Source organism: Corapipo altera, unplaced genomic scaffold, assembly GCF_003945725.1.
Source record: "Corapipo altera isolate COAL_440 unplaced genomic scaffold, ASM394572v1 44, whole genome shotgun sequence".
Taxonomy (NCBI): domain Eukaryota; kingdom Metazoa; phylum Chordata; class Aves; order Passeriformes; family Pipridae; genus Corapipo; species Corapipo altera.
In genome coordinates, this window is record NW_020884880.1 from 14572111 (window position 1) to 14598792 (window position 26682).

Genomic DNA, 26682 nt, shown 5'->3' on the forward strand with positions numbered 1-26682 from the left:
GATCATAGAATGGCTGTCCTCTGTTTTTATAATCAAACACCCATTTTAATTTCTAGACATAGCCCTAAGTGGCAATATTTCGGAACCATCATTCATTCCCACAGTAACATCTCCTGATATTACAAGCAGTTATGTTGTTGCCATGTGGTACATTATGTGGTCAATTTATGGAAGGAGATAAACATTTAATGACAGCATCTCTGAATATATGAACAAAATAAAATTGCCATTCTATCCCTCATAATGTAAGTTAGCAAATATCTGTTGACACCTATAGAAATAAACTGCTCTTGGTTAAGAAATACAGAATCATTATAGGGTCAAAAGGAGAAATTCTTAATTAAACATTATTTTTTAAAAAGGCATAATATAAAAATATACTTTGTGTAATTGGATTTGATATAAAAAAATATAAATTACTGGGGATTCAGAATAGACGAGGTGGTCATTTTGATAATTTCTCAACTACAACATGTCACCTCTGTCATGAAGTAACCGCACCTGATTTTCATCAGATCCCCCTTGTAAGGGAAAGAAGTTGAGAAGAGAGCCAAAAAATCCTAAACTGTCTCACTGTAAACCACAAAAAGAACATTCAGTAATTGTTTGACATTGTGACAATTTTGTGGCAAATAGTCACTGGATATGCATTTTTATAAGCCTGAATTAATATTGTGTTGTTAAAAAGTCACCTGCAAATATAATGCATCAACACAGGAAAAAGAATATTGCTTGAGTAATAAAGTCTGAAAAGAAAGGTTTACAATGTCAATCTAAAAAACCCATGAGGTTTTTATCAAATTTAAAAGGCAGGCCTGAATCCTTGACTGACTTATTAATAATTCTTAAAAACGTTGTCTAACACTTTGTTGAAGGACTTAGTTCCATAGGGCTCCTCAAATTTTATATAACACTATGTTTTAATCAACAATTTAGACCACTTAAATGTATGATGGTTACGTCTCTAGTTAGAATGGTAGAAGAAAATAGAGCACATTGCAGAGTTATCTGAATTAGTCAGCTAAAAAACAAAATGACAAGAAGTGAATTTTAATATCATCAAATTCAAGGAATACATATGGAAATAAACATTTCCTGATTTTACCCACAGTATAAACGCCTCTGTTTGGAAAGCAATGATTCACCAAATTTTAAAAGTCATAACATATTATCACCTCAACCTATCACTGTGTCAAAGAGCACTAACATGATGATGCAATAAAAATGTTTAAAAAGAGGAATGCCACATAGGAGCAGAAAGATGACCTTCCCTGTGCTAAATAATCAGTGCTGGTATAGCATATCCTGATATGATTAACTCACTTCAAAAGGTGTACGAAAACCCTGAAGAATTCAAAGGAAGACCATAAAAATTACCAAGCCTAAAAAGGAACCCACACAAAATGAAACCTGAAGTGTTCTACTTAGCAAAGACAGTGTTGAGAGATTACTTAATCACTACATGTAAGTAAATTAGATGAAGATTTTCAACTTTGCTAACGAAAATGCTACAAGATCCAAAAGCTGAGCGATGAAGTCAGAAAAATTCAGCCCTACAGGAAGAAGTAATATCCTTGAAGCTAAGTGTTCTGACAGTTTACAGGAGCAGTGATATAACTCATCTGCTCTGCAGTTTCTGAAACAAAGCAATTTTCATGGGTAAGAGATAGAGAGAGAGGAGGAGAATCAGATCAGGTACAGTAGCAGCCCCCACTAACTTTTCCCTTAACCCAGAAATGACCAGATATGCTCTGAGTTTTATTTTGCTGCCCTTCTCTGCAGCTCTGAGCAACGGATGAACACGGAGATAATCCTCACAGGGTGTTCTGTGATGCTATAGAGAATCCATTTTCTTGCACAACCTGCTGGCATGTGCTGCTCAGATGGACAGATTTCAGGTCAGAAGGAATTTTGCACGTCAGCAAGAATCTTGGCAGGTTTTTTTTCATGCCTTCACGTAGATCATCTGCTGGCTGATTTGGGGATACCTAACCTCACCAGTTTGTTACAAGTGCAGAAGCTGTGAAGGCTGGTGACATCTCTGTCTCTTGTGTTCGGTTTATGGTGCATAACTATTAATCTCTATAGGATTTAAACACATTAGTGTAACACAGATTTGCAAATCTCCCCATGATGTTGACAAGACATGCAGAAATATTGTGAAAAAGTATAGGGAATAGGTCTTAGAAAAAACTAGGCTGGAAGGCTCTGGGAGTGCTGCAGGGGTGTCACAATGCACCCAGCACACCCCATAGCCAAAGTTGTATAAGAGATAGTTCTCCCTGTCCTGTGAGGGTAAAAAGCTGTTCCACAATGCTCCTGGCCCTAAATGTTTTTGTTTGCAATATATTTGAGAAAAAGAATTTAACACCTGGATATGATGACAAATCTTTTGCTTTCAGTTCATCAATCCAGTGCAGAAAGGCAGACTGCTTCAAGTATCTTTGCCTGGGTTTATTCTGATCTTTAGAGCAGCTGTAGCTGGTGAAATGCTTATGCTCGTACTAGAACTGATAACCCTTGCTAAACACTCCTCGTCTTCTTTCCTAAAGGAAAGAAACTTCAGCTTTTCTTCTTGATACAGCAATCTTTTCCCCAGTAGCTAATAATTTATCTCTTTGCGTGCATCTAATCTTATCATTGCTCATGTACCCTTACAGAAGGGTATACATCAGACTAAAGCTCTTGGGGTTAGAGGTTGACTTTGCTTTTCAAGGCTGTGATTCACAACTTTCAAATAACACAATATTTTTAGCTTTTCCTAGACTTATAATAGTGTCTAGTAAAACACCCACATAAAAGAAAATACAAATATAATACGGCTTTCACATCTGAACATTCCAACCTGCCAAACTTACATATCATATGCTTAGTTCTACCCACAAAAATAATGAACCTTAATTTATTTTGCTTAGATGTTGCAGGCCAAAAATAAATCTTAAAATTATTATAGTTGTACCCTGATTTCTTAACAATGGTACTTTTTCACATAACTAAATATACTAACTTTTGGAGTTTAGTTCAACACAGTTTAAAAATGCCACTTTCATAAAAGCCTAGTTAAACATATTTACACTTGAAGTGAGTGAAACATTTTGTTTATTTTTCCTGACCTGTCTTGGAAATATGTAAGTAGAATTTTAGACTGGCGTATTTGCTGATTCTGTTCCCAGTGTATTGATGTTTATCTTACAATATTTCTCCTGGTCTGAGCAAAATATTCCAAACTAGCCAGCCTACAGCAACACACCAAAGGTGATTGTAGATTGTGAAGCTGTTACATTTAATGAAAGTATATGGATTTTATACAACTATCACTGCACATATCAAGTATCATTATGGGAATGCTGAATTGCAAATGGACTTCAAATCTGTAAGCTCAGATGCTGTGAGCTCCAACAAGTCTTACAACACAAGAAATCAAAGGGCATCTGTACTAAAATGCCTCTACCTCTTTTAGCATCATCAGTGGCTATAACACTCCCAAGATTAAAAGCAGAATAAAGATACAGTGGCTGGCTGCATCTGATGAAACAACTCAGTACATCAATTCAATTTTCATGATGGCTCATAAAATAATATGCACTTTACTACATAAATATTATTTTAGCTCTAATACAAACATAAAAAGAGCCTTTGCAAAGATTTACAGGTTAATACAGGGTACTGCACTTACCAAGATGTGTGTTCATCATTTTTGCACAATATTTGCACATGGCTTCTAAATCGTTTAGCTGTCCTTGCAGGAATGAAATCTGGGCCTCCAATTCTTCCTCCTACAATTAAGAGATTATTAGCATATAACACTCCCAACTTTCTATAATGCAGAGTAAAAGTAGTAAGTTAACCCCTAACATACGTAGACATGTTTTAACTTTTTCTATTCCTTTGTTCTTGGAAATTTTGTAATTTCATGGAAATAGGGTTTTTAATATTTCAGTGTTTATTTAATACTACTTTTTTCCTTCTAAAGAGTTAAACAGAATAGTCTACCTTGACCTCAGAAAGGTTAATGATTCAGAATTCTTTTACAGACCAGCAACCTGTTTTTGCTTGTGCAAACACAGTACCACAGTAATGGCTGAAAAAACTCACCAAATGAGAAAAATTCTAGTTTTTGCCAGAGTAATTTCCACAGCAATTCCTTTGAACCCTTTTTTTACTTCAAGGCATATATTTCATGAAACCTAGTATCACATTTCAAGGATGCATTACTGACATATATTTTGACACACTTATTTTCATAACACGTCATCTTTATCTGTATAAAACCTGTGCATAGCCAGCTGCACTTTTAAACATCATCTTACATAATATTTAGGTGAAAATTATTTTTAACTCACATACTATAAGGCAGTTACTCTAAATTATTAAGTTATATTTAAAAAATACGCATCAAGTGTAATTTAAAACAGGAATTAAAAAAAAAGATTTTAAGGCCCAGGAGAAGCATTAATATCTAGCCATACGCCCTGTCTAAGCAATGGGAACTACCTCAGCTAAGAATTCCTCTTTGAACGCCTTTGTTTGCTGGTTTAAAAATCCATCCAGTCTTGACTTTGAAGACCATACTGCAGAAAGTTCACACCTTAGGAAAAATTCCTTCAAAGCTTAGTCACAAACAGTATTAATCAGGTTTTTGTTTGTTTAAGTATGCAATTGAATTCAAGATACTCAGATAAAGCCAAAGTAACTTTTCAGCCTCTTGTTTTTTCTTAGGAGCTTTGCAGTTCTATCATACCCTTTTTTGATGGAGATCGCTAAGCATTAGAATGTGATTTACTTTTCAAATGAAAAAAACCCATAACTTATCAGAAAGAACTAAGAGAATGAATCATTCTTGATTTAAAGGTAGAAGTGATCTTAACCTCCATCAGAAAACAAGTCAGAACCAGGCAAACTTCCCACTAACATATCCTATATCGAAAGAGATTAATGAATAAAAAGCATTGTAACCACAGCATTTTGTAATATCTGTGGCAACATCACTTTTTCCCTACAGACTTTTTCCTCACACCTACAATCTACAGATATTAAACATTTTTTCTTCACTATTTATTTATATTATATGCTCTCACCTTTTTCTTCTCAACCTCATACTTTGACCACTTACACTTCAAAGGGATTGATTTTATTTGTCAATTTACAGTTGCTGAAAGAGTGACCTCATTCAAAGCCTGCAGTTCTGTCACAGCCTATACGAGCATATTTGGATTGACATTTCTATTCAAGCAATGTTCCTCCAGAAGACCTTTTTCTAGTACATACAGCTAGTGACTGCAAGAAATAATCTACCATAAACTTTCAATTGCGACTGGCACTGCAAGTGCAGCTGTAAGACAGGGAAATGTGACAATATTTGAGCATTCTACAATAAAATAACATAATCAAATTCTAAAATCATTAGTAAGTACTTGAACCCCAGTTTATCTCCTACAAGTGAATAAGAAAATTTAACTGCTAGTAATAAATGTTTCCATGTTTCCCAGACTACATTTTTTCTTATTCATGAACGAGACTGCAGAAAAATTGATCTTAAGATGTTTTTGGACAGCTCAATCCATCCAAGCAGATTCGGAAACTGACCTTCTTGATTGTACAACAGTACCTCTTCTTTTGGCAAGTGAGACCGGTGCTGAGTAAAAGACTACATCCACCATTCTTCCCACTCGCTAGGATCCAACCTGGGGAGCAGAAGTGTTCAGCAGACCTAACGTTCACAGAGGAGAGTATTGTGGCTGGGGACTCACAGACAGTACAAGAGGTCTCCTGCCAAGTGGGAAATCTTGCACAAGGCTGAGTGACTGTACCTAGGGTTCCTGACTTATCTGGCATCCTTGGGAAGGGCACCAAGAAGTGCTGGCAGTGGGACGTTCAAATAAACAAGACAGTGAATTTGGCACTTGACGCATCAGAGACTCTGGGCTTTTTGCACAAGACAACACCCAAATGGTGATGACTTGCTACAAGGCATAACCCTTGCCTCTGCTGTCATCAGCAGTGCTGTGGCAACCTCTGTGCAGAGGACCCTGAGGGTGACCTCCCTGAAGCCGAATTTGTTCTGTTGCAGTTGCTGCAGCAGCAGGTGAGGAGCTGCAAGAAGAGGCAGGTGTGTTTTAGTGCATCAGGGGTTACTAACAGGTGATTAACAAGATCTTTCAAGGTGTAAAACCTCATGCAACAGACAGGGACGGTACAACTGAGACAAGACACAGTGGGAAGAAGACATACGCTTCTGAGAGGGAGGAAATTGGAAGCTTGTGATTTCTGACAGCAGAAAGGCTGACCAGTGGTGCAGCGAGGAAGAACAAGCTCCCTCAGACTAAGAACTGAGGTTGGACATTGTATCAGAGCACTACCTAGAGAAAGTGATGAGTGACAGTCAGTGGCTGGTGACTCTTTTCCAACCTGACTCATCAACTAGGGGGGTTTCTTGCTTGCATGGAGGCACAGTTTGTGGTGTTGTGAAAGACTGTTTGGGGTCACCTAATGGTGAAGGGGATAGGAAACCTGGTGTTGTTTCTCTCTAATCCTGTGGCAAAAGGGAGAAGCCTGGATAGCAGCAGATGTATCGGGGAGACCACGTATCTGGTGGCATTAGATGGGTTTCAGCTATTTTGCTTGTGGCACCCAGTTTGATGAGGACAGACATCTTAAAGAACAGGTCTATCTGGCAAAGAGAGGGAAGAATCTCTTTGTGAACAGATTTGCTAATCTAGCGGGAAGAACTTTGTCCCTGAACAGGGACCTAATCCAGAAATATATGAGGAAGAAGCACATATAGACAAAGTATGCAGAAGGTCTACTTGGCTGAGTAAGGAGATTTTTAATGAATTAAAATGGGAAAAGCACATATGGAGATGGAAATGGTGGAAATGGACAGCACATGTGTGGTAACAATGACAGGAAACAAAGGACAGGCACACAATCATTGTTTGGGCACATGAACAAAACTAGGAAGGACAAAACCCAGCTGGAGCTAAAATTAATGGGGGACATTAAAAGGTAATGAGAAGGAATTTTACAAGTATGCAGAGCAGCAAAAGGAGATTCAAAGAAAATGTAAGTCTGTTGCTTACTAAGGGAGACAAGACAACAACATCATACAGAAAAGGCTGCAGCACTCAATACAATTTTTGCCTCACATTTTAGGCCAACTCTGCTCCTAGACCTCTGAATCTACAGTTTGGGAGGGAGAAGAATAGCTGAGGGGGGGAGGAGGGGAGGGGCATAATTTGGTGAATATTTGAAGAAGCAGTATGCAATCAAAGGCAACGGGACCACATGGGATACCTCTGTGGGTGCTGAAAAACCTGACCAGGTGATTGCAACACCACTGGCTATCATCTATGAAAACCCACTGATATTACAGAACATCCTTGATGACTGCAGAAAGGTTAATTTTACCTACATATTAAAGAAGAGTGAGGAGGAGTATCTAAGGAACTATATAATGGTTGGCCTCACCTTAGTCCTTGGAAAAATCGTGGAGCATGTCCTCTTGGAATCAATTTTCAACATGTAAAGGACAAGACAATAATCAACAAAAGTCAACAAGGATTTACCAAGAGCAAATCATGCTTGACCAATCTGGTTGCCTGCTATGATGAAATGACTGGGCATGCACGTGAAGGGAGAGAAGTGAATGCCATGTATTTTTACTTTAGTTAGGCTTCTGACACTTGTTTCCAAAAGCATCATCATTTATAATATGATGAAGTATGGGCTGAATGAAAGGATTCTACATGGGCTGAAAATTGTTCAGAACCCCGAACTTAAAGAACAGAGTCAATATCTTGATGTCCAGTTGGTGTTTGGAAATAAACATAGTAACAATGGACTGCTCTTCACCAACAGCTCATATAAGGAGACAGAACATACACTCTGTAGATTTTCAGATGATGCAAAATTGGGAGGTTTGGTTGCTGTGCTGACTGGTAGAACCTCAATCCACAAACACCAGGAGATGCTTGAAGCCTAGGCAAGAGAAACCTTTTTGAGGTTCCTGTTTCAGAAATTTCAGTAAGTGCAAAATTCTGCACCTGAGGAGAAAAAACCCCCAACACACCAGTGCAGACGGGGAAGGAACTTACTATCAGTTCTGCTGAAAAGGATATGGAGGCTACAGTTGCTGTTGAGCTGTTTCCAAACTAATAAAGTTCGCTTATCATGAATAATGTAAACAGTTGCACCCAGCTACATTACAAGGAATGTGGTCAGCAGATCCAGGAAAGTCATTAAACCCCTCTGCTTCATGCTCTTGAGCCCTTGCCTTTAATACTGCTTTTGGCCTGCAGTTCAAGAAGGACACTGAGAAACAGGAGAGGTTTCAGTGCAGGGCTACTATGAAGGCTACAGGTATAGAGGACAGGCTGAGGGAGCTGGGCTTTTTTATTTTGGTGAAAAAGAGCCCAAAGAGGATCTCCTGAGAGCCTGCAACTACATGGAATGACAAAGATGAGGTAATCAAGCTCTTCCCAGATGATACAGAAGGAACTGTGGCCCAAAACTGCCCCTTGGAAGGTTCAAATTGGTCACTAGGAAAATTTTCTTCATTAGAAGAGCAGTGTAGCACTGGAAGAGGTTATTTATATTTATATTCTATTTAAAGTCACTGAACTGTTCTGATGCTAGTGACCTGCTCCAAGTAGCAGCTTGAGCAGAAGACTCTTCTAATCAACATTTCTAAGACTAATCTTTTCATAGCACTTTTCTAAAATAGTTCTGTAAAGGTAAGCAGCAAAATCAGAAAGGCCCTCAGAAATAAGGACTTTTTTCAGTATTCTAAAGTCAAATTCTTAGCAGCATTAGATGAAAAAACTCATTTATAACCATCACTGTGCAGACAATCTCAATCCTTGTCTAGACAATATATATTGTACTTTCATCTAAGTGCAAACTTCTGTGTTTCACTGTGCTAAGACAATGAGTAGTCTGGATACCACTTTTACTTTGTGTACAAATAGCAGTGGTGATTTGATCTCTCTCATGCATGAACAGACATTTAAAAATTCATCAAACAGGCCAAACATAAGTCAAGAGAAAACCAGTATGGTCTATGTTCTGTTGAGAAACCGACTTTTCAGCTGATCTGACACAAACAGCATCAGAAACATGCAAACTATGATTCCAACTCATTCAGGCACAGCTCTCAGAAATTAACCAGCTGACCACAAAATACACTTACTAACCAAAATAAAAAATCAATGTCAGCTTACTGAACAACATATTCTATGAAGCATATAAGCGCAGTATTTTCTAATACTTGGAGTTGCATTATGAAGAAGAAGAACAAATCAAGCAACAAATCAAACAAATTACTGCATCACACATGGGAGACCAAGATGTGCAAACTGACATATACAATCTCACAGAAAACCAATACTTTCTGAAAATTCTGTCCCAGGGTTTTCAAAATACTTTTCCACACCTTCAGCCTTGCAGATGATGTAGATAACCTTACTGATAACCAATAACATTTTGAATTGAACACAAGAATGAAAAGGAAGTAGTTTATTTTTGATGTCACACTGATTTACATTTCACTAACAATATAAAGCAGGCTAGAATTGATGTCTTCAGTCAAAGCAAGACTCTGAATGCCTTCATATACATATCTCCTGGTTTTCACAAGACTGAATCTGTAAAAAACTTGACTTACATTTATGTTTCTCATATTTGTCTTTTTTCTTATCCCCATTCAGAACTTTCCTTACATTGTTATATTTCCTTTTTTCTTTTGCCATGAAAACTAATTCCTTCATGATTAATTATTTGCCATTTCTTTGCTATTTCTTCTCCCTAGTCTATATGGTTCTGTACTCTTCATTTGTCCAAAGCCTGTTCTTCCCTTTTTATTACCCCTCCTTTCATCTATCTTCTCACCTTTACAAAGACAGCTATGGAAATAAATTTTTTATATCCTTCCTTCTCTCCTGAGCTCATAATGAGATCAGCAATGCCTCTACCATGCCCTGTTTTTCATCAAATTTTACTGTTTCAGAAAAACAGCTGCAAATAACTGAAAGTGGTCAGCACATTCAAGAACAGATTACAGAAAGTTTTATACTTTTGACATTGTAATCCTATCCTTTTGCAGCTCATTGCTTTACAAGCTGCAATAAGGTTTGTGGATATGGGTAAGGGTACTTGAACTTGGCAACCTACACAAGGGAAGGTCTGAAGAAATATAGTTTTAGAAGAAACCACTTTTGGATGTTGGCAGCATTTTACATGTCAAAGAAGATTCAGATGCATGGCATAAATTGCCTTTTTTATGCAATTTTTATGCAAAATTTTATGCAATTTTTCCTTGATTAAAAAACAGTGGTTACTGTTTCCACTTTGTCAGAATTTATTTAATTTTCTACTCTACGAATTAAATATAAGATTTAACCTTATAATCTTAAATCTCTGACAGCTGAATGTTGGTTGACACCCCCATAATTTTTTTATGTTCTATGACAGCCACAGAATAGTCTTCAGCATATGCTGACATTTAAACTAGAAACCACTGTTTCTCAGCAATGAATTATATACAGCAGAACTTAACCCAAAATTTTAATTTATTTTATTTACTAATTTATCTATTATTTAACTGTATCACTCATGGTCCCTTATCAGGATCAAGGACTTGCTCTGTTGAGCGCTGTACAAACAAAAAGAAAAATCCTGCTTCTCTAAAGGACTTCACAGTGTAAGCCAAGAGACAACAGATGGCTGGAGACACACATATGGGGAGGACATGGAAACAATATGGCTATATTAGTCAGTCTTCTAGACATGGCTTCAGCATGAAGCCAAACTGTTGTCGATGAAAAGATGAAATTCTTAAGAGAGTTTTCATAAGGCATTTGCTTTGCAGATGTTTAGAGAAAGTTTCTTCTGTGTGGAAGGGGCTACAAAATGATTAGACGAAAGTTCATTAATCACATCATGGTCAGGGGTGGAATGTATATTGTCATTTTTCCACTGAGAATTTTGGTACTTGTAAAATTTTTGCACAAAATGGAATTATTTCAAATATTAATGTACTACTCAGGGAGGACATAAAGAAGTACAGATACTGCCTTCAGATACTAATTCCTCCAGAAGTAGAGGTTATGTATTGATTTCCTGTGCTGAACTATTACCTGCCAATATTTCAATGTCCCTGTGCTAACTAAAGTATCCCCATGCTTAATATATTTCCAAGTATACCTTACTCATGTTTTGTGTTCTTCACATCTTTACAACTGCCTGTTTTTTATTATTTTGAATATTCTCTCATAAACTTTAAACATTTTAAGTGCAGTACTTTAAGATAAATCCTATAAAAACATATATTTTGTTCCTTTAGACTGCATACACAGTAAACGTGAGCCATGTTTTTATTTTATACCATTTTAACTCCTGTTCATGGTTTTTTCTCGACCATTTTAACTCAGACTACTTTACCATGATGGTAGGAGGTAGCTTAAGTAGGAACGTTTTTCTTCCCTTTTTTCTTTTCTATTCTTTAAAATTTCTCTTAATTTCACTGTGTAGCGCTAGTAGGTGTAGTTGCTCAGATCTCATACTTACTGATAGTTACATACTTATTTCAGTACTTTTCTAGATTAGAACCCTTAAAGCATAAACAGATTCTCTGTCATATTAACAGTAAATTGTGATGTAGCTACCCACCTTAAAGAAGGATAAGGGGAGTATAAAACCTACAGAAGCAACTTTTTGGTTTTAAATCTCTTTTCTCCTCTGTTGTATCATTACTTTGACCTCTTGCCTTCCAATTTTGCTCTCTGGTAGTACTGTATACCTCAAAATACATCAGAGGACATCAAGGTAAGCACAAATGAATTATGCAAAGAGTAATCATAGAAGTCTACATTCCAAATGTAGTGCCATCAAAGTTAAAACATTTCAGGTACGGTGCATCCTCTTCTGCTCAAAGAAGTAAATTCAGAAGAATAATTACCTGTTTTAAAACCTGAAACAGAACTGCCACTGCAGAATCATTAGTGAACGTACGTCTGTGACAGCCCCCTGAAAGCGGTGGGGGAAATGGGACTGAGAAAAAAAATAAGAAAAAATTAAAAGTGAAAGAAAGGTCAACAAAATATCCACTGTGACTCCTAGGAGCCAAGCTAAATCAGGTTATGTATCAACACCACAAAAAAAAAGTATTTGGTTCAGAGGGCTGTGATTGAAAAAAAGTACCAAAGACAAGAAAGGAATTTTATAATACAGATAAAAATGTTCAGCTAGGATGAGACCAAGACAAATTTGGCAATAAATTAAAATGCTAGAAGGCATTCACCTGCAAAGGCACATATTTTTGGGCATTAGTAGGATCCTTCCTTCCTCTGTGTGCTTTCAGTAACAACACAGTGAGGAATGGCATCTCACAATGCTTGTCCAAGCTATGCACATATAAACAGAACCAACAGATTATTAGTAAAGGATTAAATGAACAAGAATGTCAGCCTTTCTGTACTTAACATCCTGCTCAAGACAGAAAACAAGCCCCAACAAAACTGAAAGGGGCTGCAACTCAGATTCAGAATAACCAATGACCTAGGAACTTTCTTCCAACATCCAAATTTCTACCATTCTAGAGTAAGTATTTGTTGAGGAGACCCACAATTTCTAAATGCAAGAAAAATTATGGTTTTCATACTCTAAGATGGATGAAATACATATACATGTGTATTTGATAGCATTATGTATCTGCAGCTTTTCTGAAATGTAAGAAACAGGAATTTGTAATCAACTATTTATCCTCTTCTTCCAAACTAGAATAACTCTGTTTCTCTTTCTTGCCCCCCTAGTTTTAGGAGTTTATATGTTTATTTATTATTTATAAATAAACAATATTTATTTATAATCCATATTTATTTATAAACTCTACTAAGATTAGTGAATTTGAGGCAAAATATCTCTTTTATTGTATTGATGTATGATTATCCATTTATTTGATTTACTGCCTCTAAAACCAAAGCTAAAAATATACAGAAATTTGGAAGAAAATGAAAGATGGTGCTTCAGAAGATCTTACCCCATGACAGATACATTTCATTTCAATTAAAATCCTGAAAATAGCTGAAGTTCTGGCTAACAGCTTCTAAACACCAGGTCCTGCTGTTGAATTTCCATCTTAAACAGTTCAAAGTCAATTTGCCAGTGTCACGCTGTTGGAATCAGCTTAGTTTGCCACATTCCACCTTGCCTGGAGATATTAGTGGCAAAGGACCATGGGCTTGGAAGTTTTCCAAAGTAGCTCCCGCTGTCAAACCTATTATTGGAACAGCTTCCAGGTGCACCAGCCTCACTGTTGCAGAGCTAGAAACCAGCAACTGTACTAATGGAGCACGAGCAGGACTTGTTTTCATGTGATCTGGGTGCATTTTTCTCTTAAACATACTCCACTTCTATGCCCACACAATTTTTCCTTACCAGGAAGATGGAGAAGGATAAACATGACTAATGGAGAAAGCTCCTGCCTGGAGACAAAGAAAGGAGGGATGGAAAGAAACCTCTTCCGCAAGCAGACACATGACCTGGGAGACTCACCTACTGCTGACTGCACAACTCCACTGCTGGCACTGCACTGTGGGACTGCCACAATAAAAACCATAAAAATCTGCAAATTCCATGGAATGCAAAAGGCTGTGCATAAATGACTGTGGATGGGTAGGCAGTGAACAATTGAGAAAATAGGTAGTAATTCACTTTGTAAGTGAATAGATGAGAACAGAAAGAGCTGTAGGGTACTAGAAATTACCCCTTTGAACAGAAATTCTGATAAAAGGTTTCTCCCAGTGCTGCTGTTGAGATTGTTGACTGAAGAATATTGGAATATTTCTTCATAAATAATAAAACTGATATATTAATTTAGATGGTATGACTGCAAGTATTTTGGAAATAGTTATAAATAAACATATAGGTGAACAAGAATCCCATTTTCTCCATTACTTTCATTATCACTTCTGATGGGCTTTCTGCCCATCTGGTACACACATTGCCAGCCTTTAGGACTGCATAAGCCCACTGTGGCAAATGTAAGAGAAATGTGAGCAGGGGAAATAACCTCACCATTTTATGATTTTCAAGCTCTCTGAAACAACGTGGTAAGTACTGTTGAATGCATACAGATTGAGTATGGATATGGATATGGAATGATTAATACACATATATTCTGCAATGAATAAAGTTCATGCTCCGTGCTTTAATATTATATTACTTAAGTATTTGGTTGAATCTTATTGGAACAGTTGATTAGGTGTGAGGTACTTATGTAATTATGCTGCTTCATTTTGCTGCCTGAATAAGCTTTCTAATATACATAGTTCGACATACACACGGTCCTTTATGAAGGACTCTCAAAGTACATCCTTTGTTAAACTCATACTCATTTAAAATATTTTTAAGCATCAGTTGCAAAATAGTTTCGCTAAATTTTCCTCTGGTCAGGCTGGATGTATTTGACCTTTTCTATGATTTCTAACATGACTGAGGATGCAGACCAGAGTAGGATCATTTATTTAGCGGTTTTAGAATTTTTGATTACATTGTTCAGAGCTTAAGGAGGGTAAAACTTAAGTATAATGATTATGAAGGGACTGTAAACATACACCATTTATACTACACTCTTAAAATAAGAGAAGTACAAGTTTTGATGTTTTTATTGGTAATTGTTTGATTTAACAAGACACAGACAAAATAAGAATCAAGCTATTAAACATATATCCACAATCTATTTCAGTAGAAAAAATATCTTCCAAACACAGAAACCTTTTCTGCTCAAAAAATTCCCAACTAAAACAATGGCCTGATTTAGAGAGGTGTTTCTCATCCACATCCATTTTTTTGTTGAGAGTTCAGTGCAGGTCTCTCAGTTCTGCACAAAAATGGACAGTAATTTTGTGGTGTTATCTTAAAAGAGCAGGATGAAGAGATGAGATTTCTAGTGAAAAGGAAAAAGGGTCAGCTCAAACTATCAACACAGATCCTCAGATATGTTTTTCTTTGCCCCTGGGATGCTGAAACATTAACTTCATGATTACTGTATGGAAAGAGGATACACAGAGTTAAGTCCTGTAGCTGCTGCTGGTAACACTATTGCTGTGAAGTGAAGCATCACACTTCTTGTCTTTTAAGTCACTTTGATCCTTTTGTAAACATTGTTGATAGTCTCCTTCATTCATGATTTTGGTAATTTTTAAATTCTTCCTGACAGTTTTATAGGGGTGCCCAATAATGTTTAAAGTTCTTACTGCCTTCTTTCAAGTGGTATTATTCTAATTTGCTTCTGTGCAGAAGTTGCTGGCAAGTATTATTCAGCTGCACGTATCTGAATCTTTGGTACCAGAGAAAGATAACAGTTTGCACTGACATTTTTAAAATCTTCCAAATGGCCCCACAGATCTGTTCTGTATACATGTTTATTGCTCGTAATATGACAGAAAAAGCACTGCAGAGCCACTGGGGTTTTTATTCATCTTCTTTTTCTAAGCAATTAACTTCCTGTTTTTATCACAGTACAGTTCATTTTCCCTGAAATGAATCACTCCAAAAAAGATAAGGAGCTTTAGTATTCAAAGCTGCCACTCATGCATACAGCTGTCATTTTACAAAATTATAAGAAACTTGCAAGTATTTCTAATAAACACTATAAAAGGCAACTTAATTTTTCTTGTACTGTTTTCAGCTCTTTCATTTGAGTTACAGGATGTTATGTGAGCCTGAGGAAGGCAACCAAGAAAAGAATCACACTTCCAAAATATCTCAGAGGTTTTTCTACGAACTCTTTTCATGTGATCTGTCAGCATCCGAAATTTAATATTCTATTCATCTAACCCTAAAATTAGAGCACTGAAGTATTAAATAAATTGCATTTTTGAGGTGTCTGAATTGTCCTATCACATCAGAATAAGGAAGACATATGTCCTCCAGTATTAACTGCAGTTAAACATTAAGGCACTAAAGTTTGTTAAACTGAATGGAAGTAAGAATAATTAAAGTCTTTAACTTTAGGCATAAAATTCCAACACACTGATCAAAAACTTGGCTGCTGTACACAGTCACTAACTTATTCTGGGCACATTTTATGATGTCTAACTAAAAGAGGACATTTCATCATTGCATTTGTATTTCCAAATAAATGTTTGGCATTGGTAAGTATGAGCTGACAAGTATTTTGCTTAAAACATTTTAAAGAGATTTTAATAATAACAGTAAGGGAAAACATAAATGGGAATAAAAACCAACTCCAAGATGTGTACCGTGTACAAAATACACGCTCTTTTTCAAAGGAATTTTTGCATGCATAATTTTATTGGTGTGGTTGTTGAGTATTTATTATCTCTTTGGGTTTTGTATACCACTTCTCCTTGAGCAGAACTGTCAAGTTTAATGCTTAAAATCAGGTTCCTAAATCAGTAGAGCAGATGCCTGCCTATTTAATTTAAAATAATGGCATACATTAATTTTCTAACCTGTAGGGGTACTTATAACTAACTCCAAATCAGCCAGACTAGCTATGTAAATCACAGACAGTAACAGTTGTTTATACATGCTTGTGGGGACAATAGCATATGTTGTCAAATTTGATTCAATTAAAAAGTCTGTGCAATCAAAACCAGCATGATGCATGACACTTTTGTTCAGGATATTTTTGCTAAGAAATGCGGATTCTGATCGGCCATGTTTGTCAATTATTTTAGTAAAGAAAATAAACTGCTTCAGATTTTCCTTAGAAATGTTTCCTTCTCGGAAAATTTTTAACTAGCATATTTTCCAAATGGATAACTTGATTTTTCTTAACTTGAAACCTTTTATGTAGAAATTTACTTATAAAAATACAGTTTCTCCAAATCAAAACTTTCTTTTCAGTCAAAACCGTCTTTTCCTGTGGTTTTTTTTTAGTGAAAGTTTTAAAAATGTTTATATTGTTTGGCTCAAAAGTTTCCTCTCTGGCACATCTCTACGCCTGAAAGCTATTTACAGAATATTCAGCCAGAAACTGGGACCAGCCAACCATATTTGCCAGAATCAACCTCTAAGCAACTTTGCTATTTGTTAAAAAGAGGGGTAGACTGTCTTAAATGGTTGATGGAGATGTAAACAAAACATAATTAGAAATAAATGGACCACAAATGCACCCTATTTCTCAAATCTGTGGAAGAGGAGAGGGCAGTAGGTAGGCTACGAAAGGAAATTTTCAAGGACTTTATTCCAGCAAGACTGACCCAGCCAGAAGATAGCAGGCACTAGAGTGTATTACAGATTCAAAATTCCTGTATTTGTTTATGGTAAGACAGCTCCAGAAACTGCAACTTAAGTTATTCCTGTCAGAAAGCCATAAGGGATACAAAGGGGTAGGGAACCATCTCAGTGCTGAGCACGAAATACTTTTAAACACATTTGGTGGACCTCATATTAACATAGAGCTGAGTGTCACTCAACAGTAATGTGATAAAAACCAGGATGCCATGGGCTGCCAAAACATGATCTGATATTGTGCATTCAGCCCTTAGGCTGTAGACTCATTTCCTTAACTAAATAAGAGGGGACATCTGTTTCTGACAACAGAAGTAAAAAAGTCACTTCATTGATCTTTGCATTTGAGGGGGAAAAATATGAAGAATAAATATATATAAATATATAAATATATAAGAAGAATAAACATAACCCAAATGTTACTACCTTAAGAAGTTGTTAGTATGAGAAACAGACACATTCCTGGAGGCAATGAATCAAGTTAAATATCAATTTTGATCAAAACTCTCACAGAGAAAGTCCAACTTGTACTGGCTTTAGGAAAGAAAGAATTTAGACATGTCACATTCCAGCTTACTCTCACAGAATCCCAGAACGGCTGAGGTAGGAAGGGACCACAGAAGCTCATCTTGCCCAACTTCCCTCTCAAGAAGGGCCACCCAACATGGGTGGCTGCTCAGGATTATGTCCAGATGGCTTCTGAATATCTCCAAGGATGGAGAATCCACAACCTGCCTGGGCAACCTGTGCCATTGCTCAGTCACAGAACAAAAAAATGTTTCCTGATGCTCATACAGAGCCTCCTGTGTTTCAGTTTGTGCCCACTGCCTCTGGTCTTGTCACTGGGCACCACTGAGAGCCTGGCTCTGTCCTCCCTTCAACATGCATTTATGAGATCCCCTCTGAGCCTTCTCTTTTCTAGGCTGAATATTCCCAGCTCTCTCAGCCTTTCCTCATACGAGAGATGCTCCAGTCCCCTCATCAACTTTATAGTCCTTTGCTGGACTTTTTCCAGTACATCCATGTCTCCCTAGTAATGGGGAGCCCAGCACTGGACACGATACTTCAGGTGTGATCTGTGACAATGACATTCCTGTTCATCCCATGACACTGTTACAGTAATGCCCTCTGGTCTGTGAAAATAACTTTTCAAAATTCTATGTTGAAGAATGTGTTTTTATGTATGTATGGCATTTTCACTTTGCTTGGGAAGGGCATTAATTTCACCTGTTCCACCAACAGTAATTGATTTAAAACCACCTTTTTATAAAGAGATTGATGCATGGCAATATTCCAACAAAGGCAATTTCCCCAATACTTAACAACACAATCTGTATAATTATTAGATTAAACATGTAAACCAGTTCAGTTTGCTAAATAAAACAAAGATGTGAAACATTATGTTTTCAAGCATTCTGCCTCCAAAAAACAGCTGTAAATGAAGCAACTGTAGGACTGGAGAATTCTGATGCAACTATACTGGGATTTCAGGAAGAACTCTGGGGTTTTCTACTCTACAGGGAAAACAAGGTATCATGAAATTTACAGGAAAACAAAACCCAAAATTGTCTTGAGCAACAGAGAACAGACTTAAACAAACCTTTTCCTCTCAGATCTACTACAAATTCAATTTTCCTATATTAAAGGTCAGTCAAAAACTGAACACAAGAAAATAGATTTTAGTAGCCTAAACCCTTTTCTAGCTGTTTAATCATAAAATGCTACATGTTACAGTTCAAAGAATTATTTTGAAAATTTACACCCTACTTTGTTTATCATGTTTACTAATCCACTGAAAATTATCATAAGGACAACAAATCTGTTACAATGAGTATGTTTTTGTCCAAAATTCTTGATGAAAACATTAATATTCTGATTTTGGGAAATTATTTACCTGAAAATCACATTAATCATTAATGGATTTTAATTGAGTATGAATATTATAATGGCAAATTCTCCTGTCTCCTATTAGAGAACTAAGGAGAACCCCAAGTTCTGGCCTGGATAAAAATTGCAAACGAAAGCTGGATATAGATCTCATTAACCACATAAAAAGAAAAGTTCAATACTGGTATATTTGTTTTTCTTCAACTCAGGAGGACAAGCAGAGAGACATTAAGTTGTTGCTTTAGCTTTAAATTAAATCCAACATGTTTTAAATGGTCACAAACCAAAATTATAGCTTTGTGCTGACTAACCACAAAACACAACTTGTCTTTAGACAACATTAAAACATTTGGAAAAAGAATTAAACACTCTCATTCATGAACAAAAACTGAACAAAGTTGCATATAGTTGTGCATTTCATTAGAACATTTTGAATATCAAATTGAAAGCATGATGTGGCTATTAATAAAGATTCTGCTGTTTAAAATAAAAAAATGCTTAGATGTTCAGATTAAATTTCTGTGCAATATTTAGCTCTGAACACCTGAAGAATGGTGCAACATAGAAATCTGGATATTACAATTCCTATTTACTGAAATCAACAGGAAGTTATATGAGTATACATCTATGAAAAAAGAATGGAGAAAACCACTGTGCCTTCACCTTACAAAAAACACATCTTGTTACACCTACAATGTAACAGTTTTCTATTCAGCACAGAGACAACGGGAAATGTGTATATAGAATAAACAGGAATCCTTGTGTTCCATGGCATACGATGTTTATCAAAGTAGCGCTCCTAAAATATCTTTCCTGGGATGAGAATTTCTTTGGAACATACCCATGATAAGAGCTCATTTTCTTGGACGAGAACAACCTGTTTAAATATTAGCTTCTTGTGACCAAATGAAAGGTCAGAGCTGTGTAAGAAATAGAACTGTGACTGCAGACTACAGATGCTACAGACACTGGGAATCCTCTGATGTGTTAAGGAATTTCAGGGACAACAGATGGACATGTTTGGATCTGCTGAGCATTCAAGCTTCCCACTGAACTGTTTATTAACTTCAGGACTACAGTAAAAGTCTAACAAAGCAAACAAACTTACAGGATTTTTCTCCTCTTTCTCAGAGGCAACAGGTGCTTTCACAGTTTCATTTCAGGTAGGATTATGGGATGGAAGCCATAATGGAGATGTCACTCAACAGAAATGGTTGAAATAGCTTATTTCTGCTTTGGCCATTAATGTGTGTTTAGGGAAACACTTCCAAGTGCAAGTGCTCAATGCATGTGAGAAATGTGTGTCTCTAACAGGTGATGAAGTGTGGCATTAAAATAGCTTAAAAAAGTTAGAAGAACCCACCGACTCTTTTCTGCTCATAGTTTTGCTTTGGGAACGAGAGCGGGAGATGGTGCTGAAAAAGGAATCCTTTTTTGATGCAGACAAAGGTGGAGATCCTGTAAATTCACGTCCTCCAGACAAGCTCTCTATGCTTGGAGATGAACTGATGTTTTTTGAACTTTGGCCTGTAAAGTAAGTATAAAATAATAAAAAGAGTTAATCAGTGGGCAGTTTCTTTTCCCTGTAAATACCTCCTTGTCTTAACTGACATTCACCAAGATTCAGAGATAACACAGAATGAAATGTTGAAGTGTGTCAGCATGCACTGAGAGACTGAAGGACTGTTCTCATATGGAACTTTAATTTTTGTATGAGAGAAGAATACAACATCTTAGTGTATATATAGATATATACACAACCACACACTATCTAGTATATATATATGTGTGTGTATATATATATGTATATATATGTATATATGCACAACACCATATATATATAAATACCATCTCAGCATATATCCCTATTATATCCACAGACTGAAGACGTTCATGTGGCATGAGCAAAGTACCATCTCATAGTAAAAAAAACAATCTGATCTCATCAACACTACAACGGAAATAGTTTTTTTCTCTCAACAAATAAACTGTGAAACTTTGCAAAAAAAGGCTAAGAACAAGACCTTCATATTCCAATAATGGTTGGACACTGAAGATCTAGATGAGGATATTTAGAATTACTGTAGGAAAAAGTAAGTCATGTTTGGGAAAGAATGTAAGCTCTCATGCATCAAATTTTAAGGCCATCTCCACCTAGAAGACATTTTGATGGAGTTTACTCAATAGTTACTTATTGTCATTTCATGGAGCTTTTAAAAACAATCTAGATTGTTTGCTGACATAGCAAAGACATCTGAGTAGAAGCCTGGGGTGCTTCACCATGACAACGTACGCAGTCAGGCAGTCTTTGAGAAGGACCATTTCTTCTAGTTGAGGCCCACAAAGTATTTTTAAATATTCAAATTAATTTTTTTTTTCCATTAGAAGAAAAAAACCCAAACCAGTATGTCGGTTTTCATTGACTTTCATTAAGAAAATTTTGCTTTAGGACAGATGCTAGTTTTAAAAAATCTTTCTATCATGTGTATCATGAAGTCAAGCTACAGTGACTCGGTGAAATTCTAGAGTTTTCCATTCTGGAAAAAAGTTAAATACCACATAAAACTAATGCTCAAGAATTCCTGTATCTTGTTTGACAGCTATTCTGGTGAATCTGTTTATGTTCTCCCTTCTTCCTTTCCTTTGTTTTTGGTGTGCTTTCATGCTACCATCTCAAGCATCAAGCATGATCCTCTGCAACTAAATCATTCACATTTTCCTAAGGGAATAAATACAAATTTATTTGAAATATCCTCTTTGAAAAAGACTGTTAAGTGCAAAGAGATTGAACTAGCAAAGAATAAAACATCACATATTTATCACAAACAGACTAAAAAGGACAAAACCGAAGAAAGGACCTGGGTTTAATATTATCAACATTTTCTAGAAGAAAATTGTCATATAAACTGCTTCCCACCTTCTCCTTCATTCTTTGTTGCCTTATTCTGATCACCTCTCCCATGATGTTCCTATTTTTTTGTCCTGCTTCTCATGCTTCTGTGGGCCTTCCTGTCTGCCTCCTCCTCTTCTTCAGACCCCTCCATGTTGCCTCTTCTTCTGCAACTTCCTTATTCTTTTTTCTTCATATATTCTTTCCTTCCCACCAACTTCATTAACTGCATTTTTCTGTTTCTTCCCAGCCCTCCTCCAGTCACTTAGTACCTACCCCTTAGTCTGAACAGCTTCCTTAAAAGTCCAGGAGATGGAGGTTGCTATAGATCTCACTTAACTTTTGCCTTCACATTTTATAAAGAAATGGGATATGCAATAATCAGGTATTTTGCAACTAATTCTACAGATGGAAAAGGAGAAAACACTGCATTACAAACAGCAGAAATAATCCAGTCACAAGGAAGTTTTTAGAAGATTTCTAATTTTAGGATAAAATCATGTCACTTGGCAACACCATTATCCTTACAGTTGCCTTTATGTAAGAAGGAGACTTTTTATGCATTTCATAGTGGCAATTTATAACGGAAGTGTGGTTCTGCAGCAGGTGAACTAAAAATAGTCTTGGAACAGATGGAATCACGTATTTTAGCAAATAAAGCATTTATAAAAGCAATTCATACAGCTAAGTCAGAACAGCCAATAAAAATGCTAAACACACACAAAAAAATCTTTTCAGTGGACAGAGTAAAGTTCAATGAAAAAATATTTATTATGTATAAATCAGACTAAACAGCCTCTCCTTCCCAACCTAGTAAGAAGAAGATATCTTCTACATAGGATTAAGATTAGAAAACCCAAAAAACAATTAAAAAATGAGCAATGTGTATTTTTCACATACTCTTCACTGTATGGCCTGCATTTAATGCACTTCAACTTGCAAATAAGCAGATTATGTGATAAAAGCTCACAGATAATATTGAGAGAAGGATACTTTAAGTATATTTGAGGAATCCAGGCACATGAAACAATGCAGCTTGATAAAACAATGGACAAAATTATCTGTAAAGATTTTCTTTCTACATTCTGTCTTTCAGCTCTAACGAAAAAGATGTCCAAAATATAATAGGAAATTGAAAACACAGAGAACTGTCCTCATGGCCACTGCAAACAGCTACACTTCAAAAGATGGGTCACAGTTTAGAGGAACAAAATATGCAACTACTTGCATAAACAAAAAAGATTTTGTGGATGGAACAATACAACTGTCCTAAAGGGAATTTGCTCAAATAACACCAAGAGCTTTGAATGATCTGGCTTTATGGCCTAAAAATATATATAATGAATATGAAAAATAAGAGTAATACAAGATATAGAACCAGAGGTGATAAAAATACTATATCCGTATGTTTTATACCCAAGTAAGAAGAAAGGTTAGGATGCACCTGATTCTTCTGCATGAATAAGAAAATATGGGGAAATTACCATTAAGAAACACTAATTTTTTATTCTGAGTTCAACCCCATAAACAGTGCTGTGACACGGATTATTGGAGGATGTGATTAAGAATTAAGCAAGAACAGTAGTTATGAATAATTAGTGTGTTGCAAGTCATAAAGCAGAATTCTTGGATTGTAATAGGCTTCTCTAATTTCTAGAGGAGTCAACATCTTTACAACTGTAAATAAGAAAGCCGTTTTCCCTAATCCAAAAAAAAGAACAAACAAAAACCCAAAGATATCTATGATTTTCCCAACACAGAAGTTTAATGAACCACAGAATATTCTGAGTTGGAAGGGATCCATAAGGATCACTGAGTCCAACTCTTAAGTGAAGCTGCTGTAAGAACATTTAACTGAGTCAACATGTTGTTTCTGAAGTCCTTCAGATGTATTATGTGTGCACCGATTTCTGAGGCATTAATAGTCCTCACATAACTTCGGAAATAACACTGTAGCACCAACGCAGAGATTTCAGGATCTTCGGAGTATGACACAAATGCCATTTGTACCTTCTGTATTGTGGGTCTTACTGATTCTAAATCTTTCTTAATAAGCAGCATGGTACATTCTTCTCAGTCAACAGTTTCGCAAGAAGGTAATTTGATAGAGTTCTTAATTTAGGATTATTCTTCAAAAGAAAAAAATCTGCTCATTGTGTCAATCTCAGATAAATACATTACACCTTCTTAAAAGAAGATTAGAAAAATCTAATATCTGAATACCTCTGAGCATATACCAGAAGGTCCTAATGCCTATATAAAACAGGCTGAAGAAACCCCATAAGCATGGAAATCAAATACATGCTTATGAAACACACAGAACAAATATCTAAGGATCCCTGACATATGTAGTAGTTAGAACACATTACTGTGTAGGATGTCTCAAAAATATATACATGCACGCTAAAATGCATAAATAGTTCACAGTAACGATCCATAGGATTTCATACCCTAAAAATACATCCATTTCTGAGGCAAAAAGGAGCAACTTTACGTCCATGTGCTGGCTTCTAAGTGGTTCACTATTTGCCAGCTGCTAATGATCCTGGGGATGACCCCAGAGTTACAAATGCTCTGCCTCAAAACCATTTGGAAAACTACAGAGTGGTAGTGGCAAAAGGAACAGACCTGTTGGTATTGAAGGGCAGAGGGTGGAGATATGTAATATCTTTGAAGGAAAATTTAAATGTAATGTGATCAATAATAAGGTCTTATAATACAATTAAAGGTGATGAGAGGTGTGGAGAAGACTTACAATGAAAGGAAAGTGAGCTTTGGGTCTTATTAAGTTTGAGTAAGTTATGGGGGAGAACCATAACTTGGAGGTCCCTACTAAACTATATGAAAAAATCAAAGAAAGATGCACAAAAGGTGTATAAGAAACTGATGACTCGTTCTATTTGGTCCCTATAGAGGAAAAGAATAGCTTTCATAGTTATAAGGAGACCAAGGACAAAGATACCAAGAAGAACTGAAGTGCGGCACTATATATAATTCAAAACCATTCAGATCTGCTCATCTATTTGCCATAGTCAGAATGTAGGGTATTAAAATTTGCAAAAAGAATGAGATGAGTTTTATAAAACTTTTCAGATAAATTAGTTTCCCTTTTCCTCGTACAGTGAAATTGGAGCAAGGGCTTCCAGCACTTTTGAAATTCATTCAAACCATGTCATCACGCAAATCCATATGCTTTTTATTTCAACCAAGGTAGGCAAGTTCCTTGTCAGACAAGTGCATTAAAGCAGATGTTTGGCTCAAAATACCTGCCTCAAATATAACAAGAGGGATGCAATGCAGCTGAAAGGGACACTGATGGTGGAATCGCTCCCCCGTGCCAGAGTGTGAAATGGGCTACAAAGTACAAGCACATACAGATTTTTAATGCAGATGGATGCTGGCGCACAGCGGATGCAAGTGAAGGGACACACACACACACACACACACACAGACACACTCAGGGGGACCGGGGAGGGATGAAGCGGAGCTGCCGCTCTCTCCCTACACAACAGTGCCGCTCGGTGGATGGACAATGGCAGTGATCGCAGCCGCCGCGGCGGGCGGGGGCACCCGCGGCGCCCCGGGGCCTACCTGTGAGGGCCGGGGGGAGCTGCTGCGCCGGCCCCGGCGGCGCCGCCGCCTCGCCCGCCTCGCCTGGCAAACAAACAACAGCGTTAGCGGGGCCCCGCCGCCGCAGCTCCATTAGGGGAAGAGCCGCAGCTTTGGGGGGTTCAGCCGAAGGACCCTGCTTTGAACAGAAAGGACACTGTGACAGAGCGGTGTGGGGGCAGGCAAAAGGAGACGGGAAGGTTTGATAACCAGAGCGCTGCAACCCCCCAGTGCTTTTAAGAGACTGATTTAAATCAAAATCTAAGCTTTAACAAACAATCAAAACCATTTTGTTGCTGGTACTTGAACACTGACAGTGTAATTTTGCTATTTTGGAGTATCAAAGAATGCCTGAGGTTGGAAGGGACCACTAGAAGTCACCTGGTCCAAGCCCCTTGCTCAGGCAGGGTCCTCTAGAGCACACTACTCAGGATTACATCCAGATGGCTTTTGAGTATCTCCAGTGAAGGAGACTCCACAACCTCTCTGGGCAATCTGTTCCAGTGTTTGTCACCCTCACAGTAAAGTTCTTCCTTGTGTTCAGGTGTTCAGGTTTCTGCCCATTGCCTCCTGTCCTATTGCTTGGCACCATGGAGCAGAGCCTCTCCATCCACTCGACACTCCCCCTTGAGATTCTTAATAGATATTGACGACGACCCCTCTCTATCTTCTCCAGGCTAAACAGTTTCAGCTCCCTCAGCCTTTCCTTGTAAGGGAGGTGCTCCACTCCCCTAATGTTCTTTGTAGCCCCCCACTGGACTTGTTCCATGAGCTCCATGTCTCTCTTGTACTGAGGAGCTCAGAACCTGTATTCTTATTGCCAAAAAAATTTCATAATTTCCTAAGAATATGTATATTTGTATGCTTTTTAAAATGGAAAACAAGTGCATTTGTCAATCTGTGTTTTATTCCTGTAATTTTTACTCAGTTCTGCTATCAGTAAGGACAATTTCTTTATCCTTCTAAAAAGCATAATCATTTTCTAGAGACAGTTCATAAATAATTCTAAATAGGGAGATCATTTGTTTAGGGCATATTTA

At 37.0% G+C, this 26682-nt stretch overlaps 1 protein-coding gene across 4 annotated transcripts in view; it reads right to left on the bottom strand.

Moving 5' to 3' along the window:
* The window catches only part of TBC1D5 (TBC1 domain family member 5), a 288784-nt gene that overhangs the window by 19844 nt on the left and 242258 nt on the right, over nt 1–26682 (bottom strand). For 3 of the 4 annotated variants that reach the window (XM_027639070.1, XM_027639071.1, XM_027639072.1), the window contains 3 exons: nt 25625–25687; nt 20507–20670; nt 3677–3776 (listed from right to left, as the gene is read on the bottom strand). In XM_027639070.1, the coding sequence (XP_027494871.1) occupies nt 3677–3776; nt 20507–20670; nt 25625–25687 (327 nt within the window). The remainder of the gene's footprint in view (nt 1–3676; nt 3777–20506; nt 20671–25624; nt 25688–26682) is intronic. The other variant, XM_027639073.1, reaches the window with a different exon arrangement.